Source organism: Ranitomeya imitator, chromosome 1 (assembly GCF_032444005.1).
Source record: "Ranitomeya imitator isolate aRanImi1 chromosome 1, aRanImi1.pri, whole genome shotgun sequence".
Classification (NCBI taxonomy): domain Eukaryota; kingdom Metazoa; phylum Chordata; class Amphibia; order Anura; family Dendrobatidae; genus Ranitomeya; species Ranitomeya imitator.
In genome coordinates this window covers 214319838-214336896 of record NC_091282.1, presented here as the reverse complement: position 1 = coordinate 214336896, position 17059 = coordinate 214319838, and the positions used below count along the sequence as shown (strand labels likewise).

The 17059-nt window shown below is 42.8% G+C and overlaps 1 protein-coding gene across 5 annotated transcripts in view; it reads right to left on the bottom strand.

Annotated features, from left to right (window-relative positions):
• GRAMD2B (GRAM domain containing 2B) overlaps window positions 1–17059 on the bottom strand; it is a 259861-nt gene that overhangs the window by 58983 nt on the left and 183819 nt on the right. Inside the window, exon 1 of one of the 5 annotated variants that reach the window (XM_069753798.1) lies at window positions 2633–2776. The exons of 1 other annotated variant lie outside the window; for it this stretch is intronic. Coding sequence is in view for 1 of the 4 variants with exons in the window: in XM_069753762.1 (XP_069609863.1) it covers window positions 1881–2074 (194 nt within the window). In the remaining 3 variants the exon portion in view is untranslated. Of the gene's footprint in view, window positions 1–1880; window positions 2090–2632; window positions 2777–17059 lie in introns of those variants that run through there. 3 more of the 5 variants (XM_069753817.1, XM_069753779.1, XM_069753762.1) reach the window with 3 other exon arrangements.

The following is a 17059-nucleotide window of genomic DNA, read 5'->3' as shown; positions in this document are numbered from 1 at the left end:
AAAAAAAAAAAAACGCCAATGCAAGTCTATGGGGCCCCGAAAAATACGGATTACACACGGACCAGCAGTGTGACTTGTGAGAAATACGCAGCGGTGTTAGCGAGGAAAGCCGGCAATTCAGTGCGGTGTACAGTAAAATCACACTGACAGAATACAATAGAATAGGCAGCATAAATGTGTGATATAGATAGATATAGATAGAGATATATATATAGATAGAGATAGATTATATATATATATATATATATATATGTTTTTATTATTTTTTGAGCACATGGATCCCTTGTATATCCGTATGTCAGTTTTGCAAGCCTGCGTGAAAATCTCGCAGTACGGATGCCATACGGAGGATGCCATGCGCAAAATATGCTGACACACCCTGCCTACGGAGGAGATACGGACCACTATTTTGGGGACTTTTCAGCGTATTACGGCCGTAAAATACGGACCGTATTGTCTTACGCCGAGTGTGACGCCGGCCTATATCCGTGGGTTTGGCCATGATTAGTCTGATGTCTATGAGGGGCTTCACACGTCTACGCCATATCAGTAGATTATTTTGCTTTTTGCTTGAAGATTTTTTGTTTTAAATACAGTTTTGAGCACAGAAGCGTGCAGACTAAAATTACACCTACAGTACATAGTCACTTTTAAGGTATGTCCCGTAGATCGCTCTGTACAGCGCACAGTGACACTATTATCTACAAGTTACAGGCAAGATATCAGCTCAGCTACTCATCAAATATTTCTGTAGACAGTAACTACAAATCTCAACACCCTGACCTCAATTCCAAACCAGAGGTTCTAATCCACTGGTGCGACTGAATAGGCACACAATACATGTCATCTAGCATCCAAAATCATTACCACCGACTTTGCTTCAGGACCTCAAGCCACGTCTAAAGTTCTACAGTGAGCCTAATCGTAGATTTAGGTGGCCCCAACCATGGGCAGCAGGTATTAGACATTGGCAACGTTATTACAGCCGTGCATGTTCTGCTCTGAAATGTTGAAGTCTTTCACAGTGAACATACATTGATTAGCAGTCCGTGAACCGTGCCACCCACCCAGGGTGCCAAGTCCAAGATGCAGGTCTCCCCACTCTACTGAACTTGAGTGGCAGGTCCTTCCCCATGTATGTGTACAAGGCCTTATTTATACATCAGCGTTTAAACATATACAAGAAAAAAACGATACCAGTGTCAGTGTGTCACCACCAGTGTGTCAGTGTCCTGGGCACAAGTCGCAGCCTGTACCGCACATAGCACCAGTCCGGGGCACAAGTCGCAGCCTGTACCGCACATAGCACCAGTCCGGGGCACAAGTCGCAGCCTGTACCGCACATAGCACCAGTCCGGGGCACAAGTCGCAGCCTGTACCGCACATAGCACCAGTCCGGGGCACAAGTCGCAGCCTGTACCGCACATAGCGCCAGTCCTGGGCACAAGTCGCAGCCTGTACCGCACATAGCGCCAGTCCTGGGCACAAGTCGCAGCCTGTACCGCACATAGCGCCAGTCCTGGGCACAAGTCGCAGCCTGTACCGCACATAGCGCCAGTCCTGGGCACAAGTCGCAGCCTGTACCGCACATAGCGCCAGTCCTGGGCACAAGTCGCAGCGTGTAACGCACATAGCAGCAGTCCTGGGCACAAGTCGCAGCCTGTGCCGCACATAGCACCAGTCCTGGGCACAAGTCGCAGCCTGTACCACACATAGCACCAGTCCTGGGCACAAGTCGCAGCCTGTACCGCACATAGCACCAGTCCGGGGCACAAGTTGCAGCCTGTACCGCACATAGCGCCAGTCCTGGGCACAAGTCGCAGCCTGTACCGCACATAGCACCAGTCCAGGGCACCAGTCATACCGTGTACCGCACTTACAGCAATGACGGCAGCTTGGGCTCCTTCTTCTTGGCATCTTCTGTCTCACACGAGGGCTCCGTCATGACCACCATTTCCCCAGCAGGCTGCAGCTCCTCCTCGGTCTCCCCCTTTCCTCCCGGCTCTCCCCCTCTGCACAGATCCGGGGCCTCGGCGCGCACACAGCTCTGCACTCTCGCGCCACAGCCCCACATCCACGAGCGCAGCTACACCCGGCCGCTGAGGTGAACTGGTCGGACCGGTCTCCGCGGCGGCTAATTGTCAGCTGCCGGCATTCGCTTCTTCTTATGTAAAGCAGCTGATTTTAATTTAGCAAACTATACAAACTACAGCCGCTGTATAAAGAGGCAAAGCGCGGTCCTGCGACCACAGCCACGTGCGAGGGCACCGGCGTGAATTATTCACGCAGGAAGCGGAGTGTAGCACAATAGAGCCATGTAAATGTTTCAGGAGAAGATGATTGAGGTTTACCTGTGATGCTGAGTATGGGTTACACAGCTCGGAGCTTTGTGGGGTCGGTGTAGGGTATGTACCCAAACTGCGTGTCACAGGTGGCTCGGGTGTGAAACCCACGTGGGAAGCCCCCAAAATGCTCGAAGCCTGGACCGAAGCATTTCCACGAATCATGCGGCCACGGGGACTCGAACGTATTTTTCGAGCACGCCGAAGTCACTCGGTCAGCACCCGAGCATGGTCGGATAACACCTTATCCCAGCACGTTCACTCATCACTAATTTATATGTAAAAATTACCTGCTGTTCACATGTTCAGGCTTCTGAATGTCTTTTAATCACTTCAGGTTTCCAAAGATGCCAAGCTGGTAAACGTCTTGCGACCGTCCTGCTCTGTACTTTACAAGTCAATGGGAGAAGTCAAAAGACGTCTTGTGTGTTCTGCCAGTGTTATTGCTTACAAATAATCTTCGCAGTTTCTTCCTTGTTGAATGGAGTTAAAAAAAAAATGTGGGAAATGGTATTTAAAAAAAAAAAAACAAACCTGCTGTTGGTTGAAAAAACACTCCAGAAATTACCCAAAATAATGGCTGGTGATTCCTGACGCTGTTTCTTCTCTAAAAATTTGGCGCATTTGCCCGCCTGAAGACGACGTTGTGTGCACATGCCCTTAAGTGCTTTGGTGCCGTGTGTTTTTACTGGTGCCGTTTTTTGGTGCCGTGTGTTTTACTGTAGTTCAGAGTTGTAAACTGTATTGCCATTTTAAACTTTGCCTGTTAATGCAGTCGCAATTTACTGTGATTTAGGGGGTGAGTCTTCATTATGAGGAAGCTGTCACAGTGTTTTTGGTGTGTGGTTTTTTTTGTGGACTTGGCCAAAAGTCACTAAATCTTTGCCAGACCAGCTGTATATCTTGCAGATTTAAGTTAAAGGGACTCTGTCACCTGAATTTGGAGGGAACAATCTTCAGCCATAGGGGCAGGGTTTTCGGGTATTTGATTCACCCTTTCCTTACCTGCTGCCTGCATGCTGGCTGCAATATTGGATTGAAGTTCATTCTCTGTCCCCCATAGTACACGCCTGCGCAAGGCAATCTTGAATCCTTTAAAAGGAACCTGCTACCAGGTTTTTCCCATTATAAAGTACGGCATAGCACCTGTAAGGCTACGTTCAGACTAGCATTATGCTAATGTGCGTTGGGTTAGCGTCGGGTGACGCAGCGGCGACGCACGCGTCATGCGCCCCTATGTTTAACATGGGGGACGCATGCGTTTTTGTTTGTTGCGTTGTGCGACGCATGCGTCTTTTTTGCCGCAAGCGTCGGACCAAGAAAACACAACAAGTTGCATTTTTCTTGCGTCCGATTTTCGGCAAAAAACGACGCACGCGTCGCAAAACGCAGCGTTTTTGCGTGAGTTTTGCCGCGTTTTTGCGTGCGTCGTGCGTTGTGTCGCCGACGCAGCGGCGCACAACGCTAGTCTGAACGTATCCTTAGCCCTTTCTTACATACTAAAATGCTGTATGTCCCCGAATTCCCTAATCAAGGTACAAAAAAGGCCTTTCATTATACACGCAGCCGGTCCAGTCGGATAGTGGTCACTGGCCCTGATCTGGTGCCTCCTCTCCTCTCTTGTGATTACCGTCCTCTTTGCTTCATGTGGATGATGCGTCCTACATCCCCCATTGCGTTCCTATGCAGGAGCATTTCTATGTGCCTTGCCAAGGGCACAGCAAAGTACTGTAGTGAGCATGCGCCAGCTTTTCCTACGGGTTATCGGCGCTCTTTGGCGCACACAGCTGCTCACCTGTAAAATCCCACTGCCAATCGCTGACATGCGGGATTTACCAACTGGAAGTGCGTCACAAATCCCACCCATCGGCACACCCGTCGCGTGGTTGTTGGGTGCAGATGGGTTGTCATGACAGCCTGGGGTTTGTCATTGTAAATCTGTGAACCTCGGCTGGTGTTCGGCCTTCATAGATCGTCACTTTTTTTTATATGCATAGGACGGTATGTTTCCACGGTCAGGAAACGTAGCACTTTGGACACAGCAGATACTCTGCTCCGCCCAAAGCACCGCCCCATATTGTACGCGCAGTGATTCCAGATGTGTTCATTGAACATGTGCGGAATCACCGCATCCTATACATAGACTGTGTTATTTATCTTGCGGAAACAGAGCGTCTCCGCAAGATAAAGACATGCTGCGGTCTGGAAAGACGCGCCCCATGTGTGTAAATGCAGGGATGATGTCGGATGCGACCGTGCACACATAGTGGAGACGGGATTTCATAAAATCCCCTCCACTACGCTGTAACATCTGGACGCAGCGTCCAATCCGCAGCAAATCCTGATGTATTACGCCACGTGGAAACATACCCTAAAGGGGACTATTGAAGCCAGAGAGAAGTGTGGAGAAAAAAAACTTCAAATCAGCCCCCTTTTGTCCAATTGAAAATAAAACAAAAAATAAACTTTGAAAATAAAATAAAATTTGGTATCGCTGCATCCAGAAATGTCCGATCTATCAAAATATAAAAACAATCCAATAGGTAAACGACGTAACAAGAGAAAAAAAAAATCAAACTACCAGAATTAATTTTTTTGGCAACATTGCAATACGAGGCAATCATTTGCCCCAAAATGGTATTAATAAAAACAGCAGCTCAAGCCACAAAAAAATAAGCCTTCACCCAGCCCCAGATCATGAAAAATACTAATTTTGTATTTAATTTTTTCATCATTTAAATAAAAAAGAATCTATGCATGTTTGGTATCTGCATACTTGAAATATCCTGGTGAATTTTATTGCCAGGTCAGTTTTACCATATTTTGAATATGGTAATTAAAATAAAAAATACAAAACTACAGTTGTGGAATTGCACTTTTTTGCAATTTCACCGCACTTGGAATTTTTTTCTAGTACATTATATGGTAAAATCAATGCGGTTATTCAAAAGTACAACTTGTCCCTTACAAACTTCTTATATGGCTGGAAAAATAGGTTATAGCTCTTGGAAGAAGGGGAGGAAAAACGAAAGTCCAAAAATGGAAAATCGAAATGTCATGAAGGGGTTAAATGGATAAGGTAATTGTCCTATTAAATCCATGACTATTTAGTGCCAACATAATCTACATTCTTTTGTCACATGTTTACATTAAAAACTTCCTGTGCTTCACTAGCACTATACTACGAACTGCTTTTCTATTTTTTTTTTTATTCACTTTTTTATGATGTCGTTTGAGTCCCAGTGCATGCTGGGATATTTAAACAGAGCATCATCAGGGGAAGAGGCTGCGGTCACTACCACAGTATTTGGTCACCTAAAAATATGCAAAATTTCTCTCTCACAGACATGTAACTTCTTATTTAAGAGGCTCCTCTGTCCTCTACTCATTACCTGTGGTAAAGGCACCTGTTTGAACTTATCACTATAAAAAAAACACCTGTCAACAACCTCAAGCAATCACACTCTAAACTCCACTATGATGGAGACCAAAGAGCTGTCAAAGGAAACCAGAAACAAAATTGTAGCCCTGCACCAGGCTGGGAAGACTGAATCTGCAATATGCAAGCAGCTTGGTGTGATGAAATCAACTGTGGGAGCAATAATAAGAAAATGGAAGACATACAAGACCGCTGATAATCTCCCTCGATCTGGGCCTCCATGCAAGATCTCACCCCGTTGGGTCAAAATGATCATAAGAACAGTGAGCAAAAATCCAAGAACCACATGGGGGGACCTAGTGATTGACCTGCATAGAGCTGGGACCACCGTAACAAAGGCTACAATCAGTAACACACTATGCCACCAGTGACTCAGATCCTGCAGTGCCAGATGTGCCCCCCTGCTTAAGCCAGTACATGTCCGGGCCCTTCTGAAGTTTGCTAGAGAGCATTTGGATTATCGAGACAAGTATTGGGAGAATGTCATATGGGCTGATAAAACAAAAGTAGAACTGTTTGGTAGGAACAAAACTTGTCATATTTGGTGGAGACAGAATGCTGAGTTGCATCCAAAGAACACCATACATACTGTGAAGCATGGGGGTTGCAACATCATGCTTCGGGGCTGTTTCTCTGCAAAGGGACCAGGACGACTGATCCGTGTTCATGAAAGAATGAATGGGGCTATGTATTGTGAGATTTTGAGTGCAAACCTCCTTCCATCAGCAAGGGCATTGAAGATGAAACGTGGATGGGTCTTTCGGCATGATAATGATCCCAAGCACTCTGCCAGGGCAATGAAGGAGTGGCTTCATAGTTAGCATATGAAGGTCCTGGAGTGGCCTAGCTAGTTTCCAGATCTCAACCCCATAGAAAACCTTTGGAGGGAGTTGAAAATCTGTGTTACCCAGCGACAGGCCCAAAACATCACTGCTCTAGAGGAGATCTGCATGGAGGAATTGGCCAACATACCACCAACAGTGTGTGAAAACCTTGTGAAGACTTACAGAAAACGTTTGACCTCTGTCATTGCCAACAAAGGATATATAACAAAATATCGAGATGAACTTTTGTTACGACCAAATACTTATTTTCCACCATAATTTGCTAAATAAATCTTGCCAAATCAGACAAGGTGATTTTCTGCATTTGTTTTCTCATTTTGACTCTCATACAGGTCCTTCTCAAAAAATTAGCATATAGTGTTAAATTTCATTATTTACCATAATGTAATGATTACAATTAAACTTTCATATATTATAGATTCATTATCCACCAACTGAAATTTGTCAGGTCTTTTATTGTTTTAATACTGATGATTTTGGCATACAACTCCTGATAACCCAAAAAACCTGTCTCAATAAATTAGCATATCAAGAAAAGGTTCTCTAAACGACCTATTACCCTAATCTTCTGAATCAACTAATTAACTCTAAACACATGCAAAAGATACCTGAGGCTTTTATAAACTCCCTGCCTGGTTCATTACGCAAAACCCCCATCATGGGTAAGACTAGCGACCTGACAGATGTCAAGAAAGCCATCATTGACACCCTCAAGCAAGAGGGTAAGACCCAGAAAGAAATTTCTCAACAAATAGGCTGTTCCCAGAGTGCTGTATCAAGGCACCTCAATGGTAAGTCTGTTGGAAGGAAACAATGTGGCAGAAAACGCTGTACAACGAGAAGAGGAGACCGGACCCTGAGGAAGATTGTGGAGAAGGACCGATTCCAGACCTTGGGGAACCTGAGGAAGCAGTGGACTGAGTCTGGTGTGGAAACATCCAGAGCCACCGTGCACAGGCGTGTGCAGGAAATGGGCTACAGGTGCCGCATTCCCCAGGTAAAGCCACTTTTGAACCATAAACAGCGGCAGAGGCGCCTGACCTGGGCTACAGAGAAGCAGCACTGGACTGTTGCTAAGTGGTCCCAAGTACTTTTTTCTGATGAAAGCAAATTTTGCATGTCATTCGGAAATCAAGGTGCCAGAGTCTGGAGGAAGACTGGGGAGAAGGAAATGCCAAAATGCCTGAAGTCCAGTGTCAAGTACCCACAGTCAGTGATGGTGTGGGGTGCCATGTCAGCTGCTGGTGTTGGTCCACTGTGTTTCATCAAGGGCAGGGTCAATGCAGCTAGCTATCAGGAGATTTTGGAGCACTTCATGCTTCCATCGGCTGAAATGCTTTATGGAGATGATGATTTCATTTTTCAGCACGACCTGGCACCTGCTCACAGTGCCAAAACCACTGGTAAATGGTTTACTGACCATGGTATTACTGTGCTCAATTGGCCTGCCAACTCTCCTGACCTGAACCCCATAGAGAATCTGGGATATTGTGAAGAGAAAGTTAAGAGACGCAAGACCCAACACTCTGGATGAGCTTAAGGCCGCTATTGAAGCATCCTGGGCCTCCATAACATCTCAGCAGTGTCACAGGCTGATTGCCTCCCTGCCACGCCGCATTGAAGCAGTCATTTCTGCCAAAGGATTCCCGACCAAGTATTGAGTGCATAACTGAACATTATTATTTGATGTTTTTTTTGTTTGTTATTAAAAAACACTTTTATTTGATTGGATGGGTGAAATATGCTAATTTATCGAGACAGGTTTTTTGGGTTATCAGGAGTTGTATGCCAAAATCATCAGTATTAAAACAATAAAAGACCTGACAAATTTCAGTTGGTGGATAATGAATCTATAATATATGAAAGTTTAATTGTAATCATTACATTATGGTAAATAATGAAATTTAACACTATATGCTAATTTTTTGAGAAGGACCTGTAGTTGTGGTCTACCTATGATGTCAATTACAGGCCTCTCTCATCTTTTAAGTGGGCGACCTTGCACAATTGGTGGCTGACTAAATCCTTTTTTTCCCCACTGTAAGTCAATGCATTATGTTCACCTCTTTGTTACATTGATGGAAATATGTCTGCTGTAACTGTAGAATCCTTGCTTTTAATAAAAAAAACAATAACAATATCCATAATTTGGTATATGAACACAGCAGTCTGTTTACAGCTCTCTGTAAATAGGGAGGCTAGGGCCATACATCTGTCTCCATATTCTTTTGCAAGCTGTGCCTGGAATTCCTGTTTGTGACCCATCAGATAACCAACTTTATCTGTTTGCAGTAGGGTTGTCTCGGCTTAATAGAGGACATGTGGAGGTTAATAGTGTGCTAGCCTTGCTATAATGTTCAATATGACACAAACTTTGAGATGGCTTTGTAGATTCTACAATTACATCTATGACAATCATGGTGCTCACAGATTACATAGCCAAAATAGGCTGCAAGATTCTCTTTAAATACTGAACATTAAGTCCCTTTTGTGAGCCTTGGGTGGTGCTACACTTAAGTCCATATATATTTGGAAAGAGACATTTTTCTTATTTTGGTTATAGATATTACCACAATGAATTTTAAACAAAACAATTCTAATGCAGTTGAAGTTCAGACTTTCAGCTTTCATTTGAGGGTGTCCACATTAAAATTAGATGAAGGGTTTAGGAGTTTCAGCTCCTTAACATGTGCCACCCTGTTTTTAAAGGGACCACAAGTAATTGGACAGATTAAATAAAAATGTTCATTTCTAGTACTTGGTTGAAAACCCTTTGTTGGCAATGACTGTCTGAAGTCTTGAACTCATGGACATCACCAGACGCTGTGTTTCCTCCTTTGTGATGCTCTGCCAGGCCTTCACTGCCATGGTTTTCTGTTGCTGTTTGTTTGTGGGCCTTTCTGTCTGAAGTTTAGTCTTTAACAAGTGAAATGCATGCTCAATTGGGATGAGATTAGGTGACTGACTTGACCATTCAAGAATATTCCACTTCTTTGTTTTAATAAACTCCTGGGTTGCTTTGGCTTTATGTTTTGGGTCATTGTCTATCTGTAGTATAATGAAACGACGAACAATCAGTTTGGCTGCATCTGGCTGGATCTGAGCACACAGTATGTCTCTGAATATCTCAGAATTAATTCGGCTTCTTCGGTCCTGTGTCACATCATCAATAAACACTAGTGACCCAGTGCCACTGGCAGCTGCATGCCCAAGCCATCACACTGCCTCCACCGTTGGTTGGCTGTTTGGCTGTTGTGAAGGGGTTTCTCTTCACCATGGAGATTATTCTGCGATCATCCACCACTGTTGTCTTCTGTGGGCGCCCAGGTCTTTTTGCATTGATGAGTTCACCAGTGCTTTCTTTCTTTCTCAGGATGTACCAAACTGTAGATTTTGCCACTCCTAATATTGTAGCAATTTCTCGGATGGGTTTTTTCTGTTTTCACAGCTTAAGGATGGCTTATTTCACCTGCATGGAGAGCTCCATAGACCACATGTTTACTTCACAGCAAAACCTTCCAAATGCAAGCACCACACCTCAAATCAACTCCAGGCATTTTATCTGCTTAATTGAGAATGACATAACGAAGGGATTGCCCACACCTGTCCATGAAATAGCCTTGGAGTCAATTGTCCAATTACTTTTGGTCTCTTTAAAAACAGGGTGGCACATGTTAAGGAGCTGAAACTCCTAAACCCCTCATCCAATTTTAATGTGGAAACCCACAAATGAAAGCTGAAAGTCTGAACTTCAACTGCATCTGAATTGTTTTGTTTAAAATTCATTATGGTAATGTCTATAACCAAAATTAGAAAAATGTTGTCTCTGTCCAAATATATATCTGGACTTAACTGTATATATACATCTCCAGCTCACTGCTCCAAGTGGAGGTTACAAGGTTCCCCACGACCCTGCTGCATGCTTTACATTGCTCTTGCCTGTCTAGTTTGAGACCTGTTTCTGACCTCTGCCCATGTTTAGACTAAAATTGCCCGATGACTGTGTTCCTTTCCCTGACCTCCTGGTATTGATGCCTGTGGTGAAATATATATATATATATATATATATATATATATATACACATATACAGTCATAGCCAAAAGTATTAACACCCCTGCAATTCTGTCAGATAATACTCAGTTTCTTCCTGAAAATGATTGAAGAATTTGTGATTGCAATCATTTTCAGGAAGAAACTGAGTATTATCTGACAGAATTGCAGGGGTGTTAATACTTTTGGCCATGACTGTGTGTATATGTGTATATATATATATATATATATATATATATATATATATATAGAAAAAAATGGAACAGCACAATGCTCACCAATAGTGGGTGCCTAGCCCCCTGGATAGAATGGTCCAAACATTTATCCAACATGTATACCAAATAGCAAAAAGAAGGCAGCACTCCCAAAGTTTCAGGTGAAAAAAAGATGGAGATTTAATCGACCCACATCACTGCGCGACGTTTCGGCTCACTGAGCCTTTTTCAAGCAGTGGGTATTAACAACAATTGTGCTTTTATAGAAACAATTTAAATTGATTTGCATATTACAATAGCCATTAGTGAATAAATAAATATACAGTTGTACAATTATATAACATACCAATTGTGTATTGTTTACCAGGTGTTAAAGAACTAAGGGAACCCCCATTATTTTCATATCGTAGGGCTAAAAATATCAAAGACTATGTGGTGAAAGCAGATATTGGTCCCCTAAAAAATCTTAGTCAGACTACGATCACAGGCAAGATCCAGAAAGGTTGTTTTCCGTGCTTGTCCTGTGTGAATTGCGCATATATACTAAAAGGTTCTACATTTAAACATCCAGAAACAAACAGGGTATACACAATTAAACACTTCCTGTAATTCTGACTATGTAGTTTATTTACTTGAATGCTCTTGTAAATTGTGGTATATAGGGGGAAACTACCTGTGAGCTAAAAACACGTATAAACAATCATCGGCATTCAATTAGGAAGAAACGTTTAGATCTCCCGGTCTCTAAACACTTTACGGAGTTCAAACATACAGAAAAAGACCTTAAATGTAGAATAATAGATAGGGTTCCCATACAGAGGAGAGGAGGGGATAGAATATGCCTCTTGAAAAAATTAGAACTTAGATGGATTTATGAGTTGAATACCCTAAAACCTAAAGGACTTAATGTAGAATTTAAAATCCAACCGGGTATGTAAATGTACCTCCGATGATGGTTCTCTGAATTAGATGTATATAGGCTCCCTGTTGTACTTTGCAGAGTGCACTGATTTTAATGTTCTTTTTGTTGTTTCATAGATATCCGTATGACCGGAGGGTCTTGTGTATTAACCCTCTAGCCGCCTGATGGAGTACCCATATGGAGGAATGAAAAATTTTATTGTTTCTTTTTTTCTTTTCTTTTTGAAAAAGATTTGTAAAATTTTCTTTCTTTACCAAATCAGCTGTCACAAATGTCGACCAAGGGTTATGGTTCTTTATCTATAATAAAAGTCACTGCAAATAAAACTGCTAACAGCTGTCTGTCTGTCAGATATTGAGATACACGGTGTTTACATATGCTCACTTTTTTGCCTCTTCTAAAGGGCGATGTTATGGCCTGGAAAGGCTGTACGTTGACTTGGAAGGGCATAGACAAATGGAGATAGCCTGAGCAAGGCTTTCATCCATTGTGTCAGAGTGATATTCATATCCTTTTAGCCATACAGTATCTAATTAAGGAATATATATATTCCGTATTCTAGACAACCAGCCTAATTATATAGGAATATTCTTTAAGTGTAAAGTAATAAGATGTCCCTATGAGCGCTGCTACAGGATTGGAACAGCAGTGCATATAGCGGTCTATTATAATGCTTTTTTCCACACCAAAGATGGCGCTGCGGCACTGACATGATGATAGTGCGCATGCGCTAGTAAAATGACAGCGTTCTGGACCTCCCATTGGCCGACACTATGTGACACGGTAACTAGATTGTCAGACATGCGCAATAGATCTAGATGAACGCCGATAACGGCTAAAATAGAGTCCTCCATGTGGAGTCACCAGATTGCGGCAAGGTGAGGATATAAGATATGATTATCATAAATACAATATATGTTAATAAGATAGTCTATGGAACGAAGGAGAAAGTGATATAAGTAAGAGTTTTTATAAGTAATACAGCACATCGCACTTTAATGAGCACAGATATTGCACTTAAGATACACAATCGGTATGTTATATAATTGTACAACTGTATATTTATTTATTCACTAATGGCTATTGTAATATGCAAATCAATTTAAATTGTTTCTATAAAAGCACAATTGTTGTTAACACCCACTGCTTGAAAAAGGCTCAGTGAGCCGAAACGTCGCGCAGTGATGTGGGTCGATTAAATCTCCATCTTTTTTCACCTGAAACTTTGGGAGTGCTGCCTTCTTTTTGCTATTTGGTATATATATATATATATATATATATATATATATACAGTGGGGCAAAAAAGTATTTAGTCAGTCAGCAATAGTGCAAGTTCCACCACTTAAAAAGATGAGAGGCGTCTGTAATTTACATCATAGGTAGACCTCAACTATGGGAGACAAACTGAGAAAAAAAAAATCCAGAAAATCACATTGTCTGTTTTTTTAACTATTTATTTGCATATTATGGTGGAAAATAAGTATTTGGTCAGAAACAAACAATCAAGATTTCTGGCTCTCACAGACCTGTAACTTCTTCTTTAAGAGTCTCCTCTTTCCTCCACTCATTACCTGTAGTAATGGCACCTGTTTAAACTTGTTATCAGTATAAAAAGACACCTGTGCACACCCTCAAACAGTCTGACTCCAAACTCCACTATGGTGAAGACCAAAGAGCTGTCAAAGGACACCAGAAACAAAATTGTAGCCCTGCACCAGGCTGGGAAGACTGAATCTTCAATAGCCAACCAGCTTGGAGTGAAGAAATCAACAGTGGGAGCAATAATTAGAAAATGGAAGACATACAAGACCACTGATAATCTCCCTCGATCTGGGGCTCCACGCAAAATCCCACCCCGTGGGGTCAGAATGATCACAAGAACGGTGAGCAAAAATCCCAGAACCACGCGTAGGGACCTAGTGAATGAACTGCAGAGAGCTGGGACCAATGTAACAAGTCCTACCATAAGTAACACACTACGCCACCATGGACTCAGATCCTGCAGTGCCAGACGTGTCCCACTGCTTAAGCAAGTACATGTCCGGGCCCGTCTGAAGTTTGCTAGAGAGCATTTGGATGATCCAGAGGAGTTTTGGGAGAATGTCCTATGGTCTGATGAAACCAAACTGGAACTGTTTGGTAGAAACACAACTTGTCGTGTTTGGAGGAAAAAGAATACTGAGTTGCATCCATAAAACACCATACCTACTGTAAAGCATGGTGGTGGAAACATCATGCTTTGGGGCTGTTTCTCTGCAAAGGGGCCAGGACGACTGATCCGGGTACATGAAAGAATGAATGGGGCCATGTATCGTGAGATTTTGAGTGCAAACCTCCTTCCATCAGCAAGGGCATTGAAGATGAAACGTGGCTGGGTCTTTCAACATGACAATGATCCAAAGCACACCGCCAGGGCAATGAAGGAGTGGCTTCGTAAGAAGCATTTCAAGGTCCTGGAGTGGCCTAGCCAGTCTCCAGATCTCAACCCTATAGAAAACCTATGGAGGGAGTTGAAAGTCCGTGTTGCCAAGCGAAAAGCCAAAAACATCACTGCTCTAGAGGAGATCTGCATGGAGGAATGGGCCAACATACCAACAACAGTGTGTGGCAACCTTGTGAAGACTTACAGAAAACGTTTGACCTCTGTCATTGCCGACAAAGGATATATTACAAAGTATTGAGATGAAATTTTGTTTCTGGCCAAATACTTATTTTCCACCATAATATGCAAATAAAATGTTAAAAAAACAGACAACGTGATTTTCTGGATTTTTTTTTCTCAGTTTGTCTCCCATAGTTGAGGTCTACCTATGATGTAAATTACAGATGCCTCTCATCTTTTTAAGTGGTGGAACTTGCACTATTGCTGACTGACTAAATACTTTTTTGCCCCACTGTATATATATATATATATATATAGCTATATATAGATAGCTATATATATATAGATAGCTATATATATAGATATCTCTCTCTCTCTCTCTCTCTCTCTCTCTCTCTCTCTCTCTATATATATATATATATAGAAAAAAATTAGAACAGCATCATATTACCAAATTTGTAGTGCAAAGCTCTCCAAACCAATACTCCAATGGCTCCAACAATATGCAAAAAAAGGAAAACAGCACAAAAAAATATGATAGAAAAAGTGGGCTTTAATGCCTGGACGGCATGGCAACGTTTCGGATTTCCAATCCTTTTTCAAGCCAGAGGAGAGGCACAAAGCCTGGAGGGAGTAACGGCGCTGGATGAGGATGCTAATAAGCCTGAATGAGCGTCAGCCAGAGCACGGGATATAGGAGCTGCAGTCTGCTGCAGGATCACAAAGGAAGGTGAAGCGCCAGAGGAGAGGCACAAAGCCTGGAGGGAGTAACGGCGCTGGATCCTGAGCGCTAGTAGTGCAGAGCAGAGGAGAGCGACGCTTGTGCCTCTCCTCTGGCGCTTCACCTTCCTTTGTGATCCTGCAGCAGACTGCAGCTCCTATATCCCGTGCTCTGGCTGACGCTCATTCAGGCTTATTAGCTTCCTCATCCAGTCAATGTCTAAGAAATGCTCTGACGAAGGTCCGGTGTGGACCGAAAACATTTAGCGGTTTTGTTTGGATGCATCAATAAACTAAGAAGCTTTTCTTCTCAAAAATTTAGTGCCAAGTTTCATTCATCTTTAATTAGGTAAAAGGTTACAGCTGCCATGAAGTAATTTTATCTTGTTTTTCATAAGTTTGTTATTCAACTAGGCTATGGTTCATAATTGGTATAAAGACCTTGAATGTTCTAACTCGAGCCAGGGAGGGGAATCGGGGGTGTATCGCTATACAAGACTAAGGCACCTGTTAGTATGTCTTTTTTATGCCAAAAAGACACGACCATATCTGTAGTTTCCATTTTTTCTGTATCCTCATGGGTTAAGTTTTTCCTGCATTCTTATAGGTTAAGAAATGTGAGCGTGTTCTTATGCTGATTGGTTGAAGTATAATTTCTATGACTATAAAGACTGATACACAATAAACAGGGGCCCAGAGATCTGCTCGATCCCCCATACAGAGGCACACGTCTCAGTCTGGTCATTTTCAGTTGCCGGCAACGCCCTGTAGATTAATTTGGAAATCACTGAGTCAACCATGAAGGATCAATTTAGATGCTCCCTCAACAGTTGGCGCCCAATGTGGGGCCCCAAACAGGAACGTCCCTGCCCCCCCGGAGGACAACAAGACAAAGGACCCTCAGACCAGACACAGGCACTGGATAATTGTGACTGATCATCCCCCACAACAACCACGGTAAGTTGGCAGTTATACTGTCCAGACTGAACGTTTGATGTGGTTTTCCTGTGTTCCTGTGCTGCAAAGAGGATCTGAGGTTTGTCCCCGATGGTGGGGTGATTTTTGGGTGGAATCATATAGAGGTGTAGTTCCATTGGGAGCCCAGTGCTCGAACCGTACCTCATAAGGGATGGACACCCCGGATTGACCAGTGATGTAATTCTCTTTATAGTCAAAATATCCTGAATTCCTGATCACTGTTAGAATCAGGCGCGGTGAGGTGATCGAAGATTGGGTAGGATACGTAACTCAGGTATATATTGATATAAATATGTCCAGGGATATCCAGAGGGAAAGTCTGAGATGCCCTCCTCCTTTCACTGAGTACCGCGTTTTTGGGTTGTCCCAGAGGGGGACAGGTAGACCCAGTAGAATAGACTATACAGCCGCTCTATTACAATGCAAGGATATTTAGCTCTAAAGAAGAATCAGTTTCCGTGGAACAAAAAGAAGACTTTGACTTTGTGTGATGAATCTGATATTGTTAGCCCAAAGATGGGGAAAATATTCTCAATCATCATTGGTTTTTCTAAGGTGTTCTGGCATGGGAATTGTGTGATGAAGGTTTTGTAGAAATTAATTAAGTTTGAGAACTGCTGTATTCTGTTTCTGTGTGAAATTTCTAAGATATCTGATGGGAGGGGTCAAACAGCTGTGCTATTGCTTTCTTCTTTCTGAGTTGAGGAATGCTGTGATTTTCTTATCTCTGCTGTGTCTCTGGTATGGAGGGGGCACGTAGCTGCATTCTTGTTTCTCTGAATTTTCTATCCTTGTGTGGTATGGGAGATCTGTGTTTTGCTTAAAGCAACAATATTGTTTTGCAGTACAAAGAAATATTGTAAGTTGAAGTTGGAAGTTGAAAGTGAAATATGGTCCCTCCCCAGGAAATTAAGCCTCTGCTCCCGACTCTAAGCCCTATGCCCC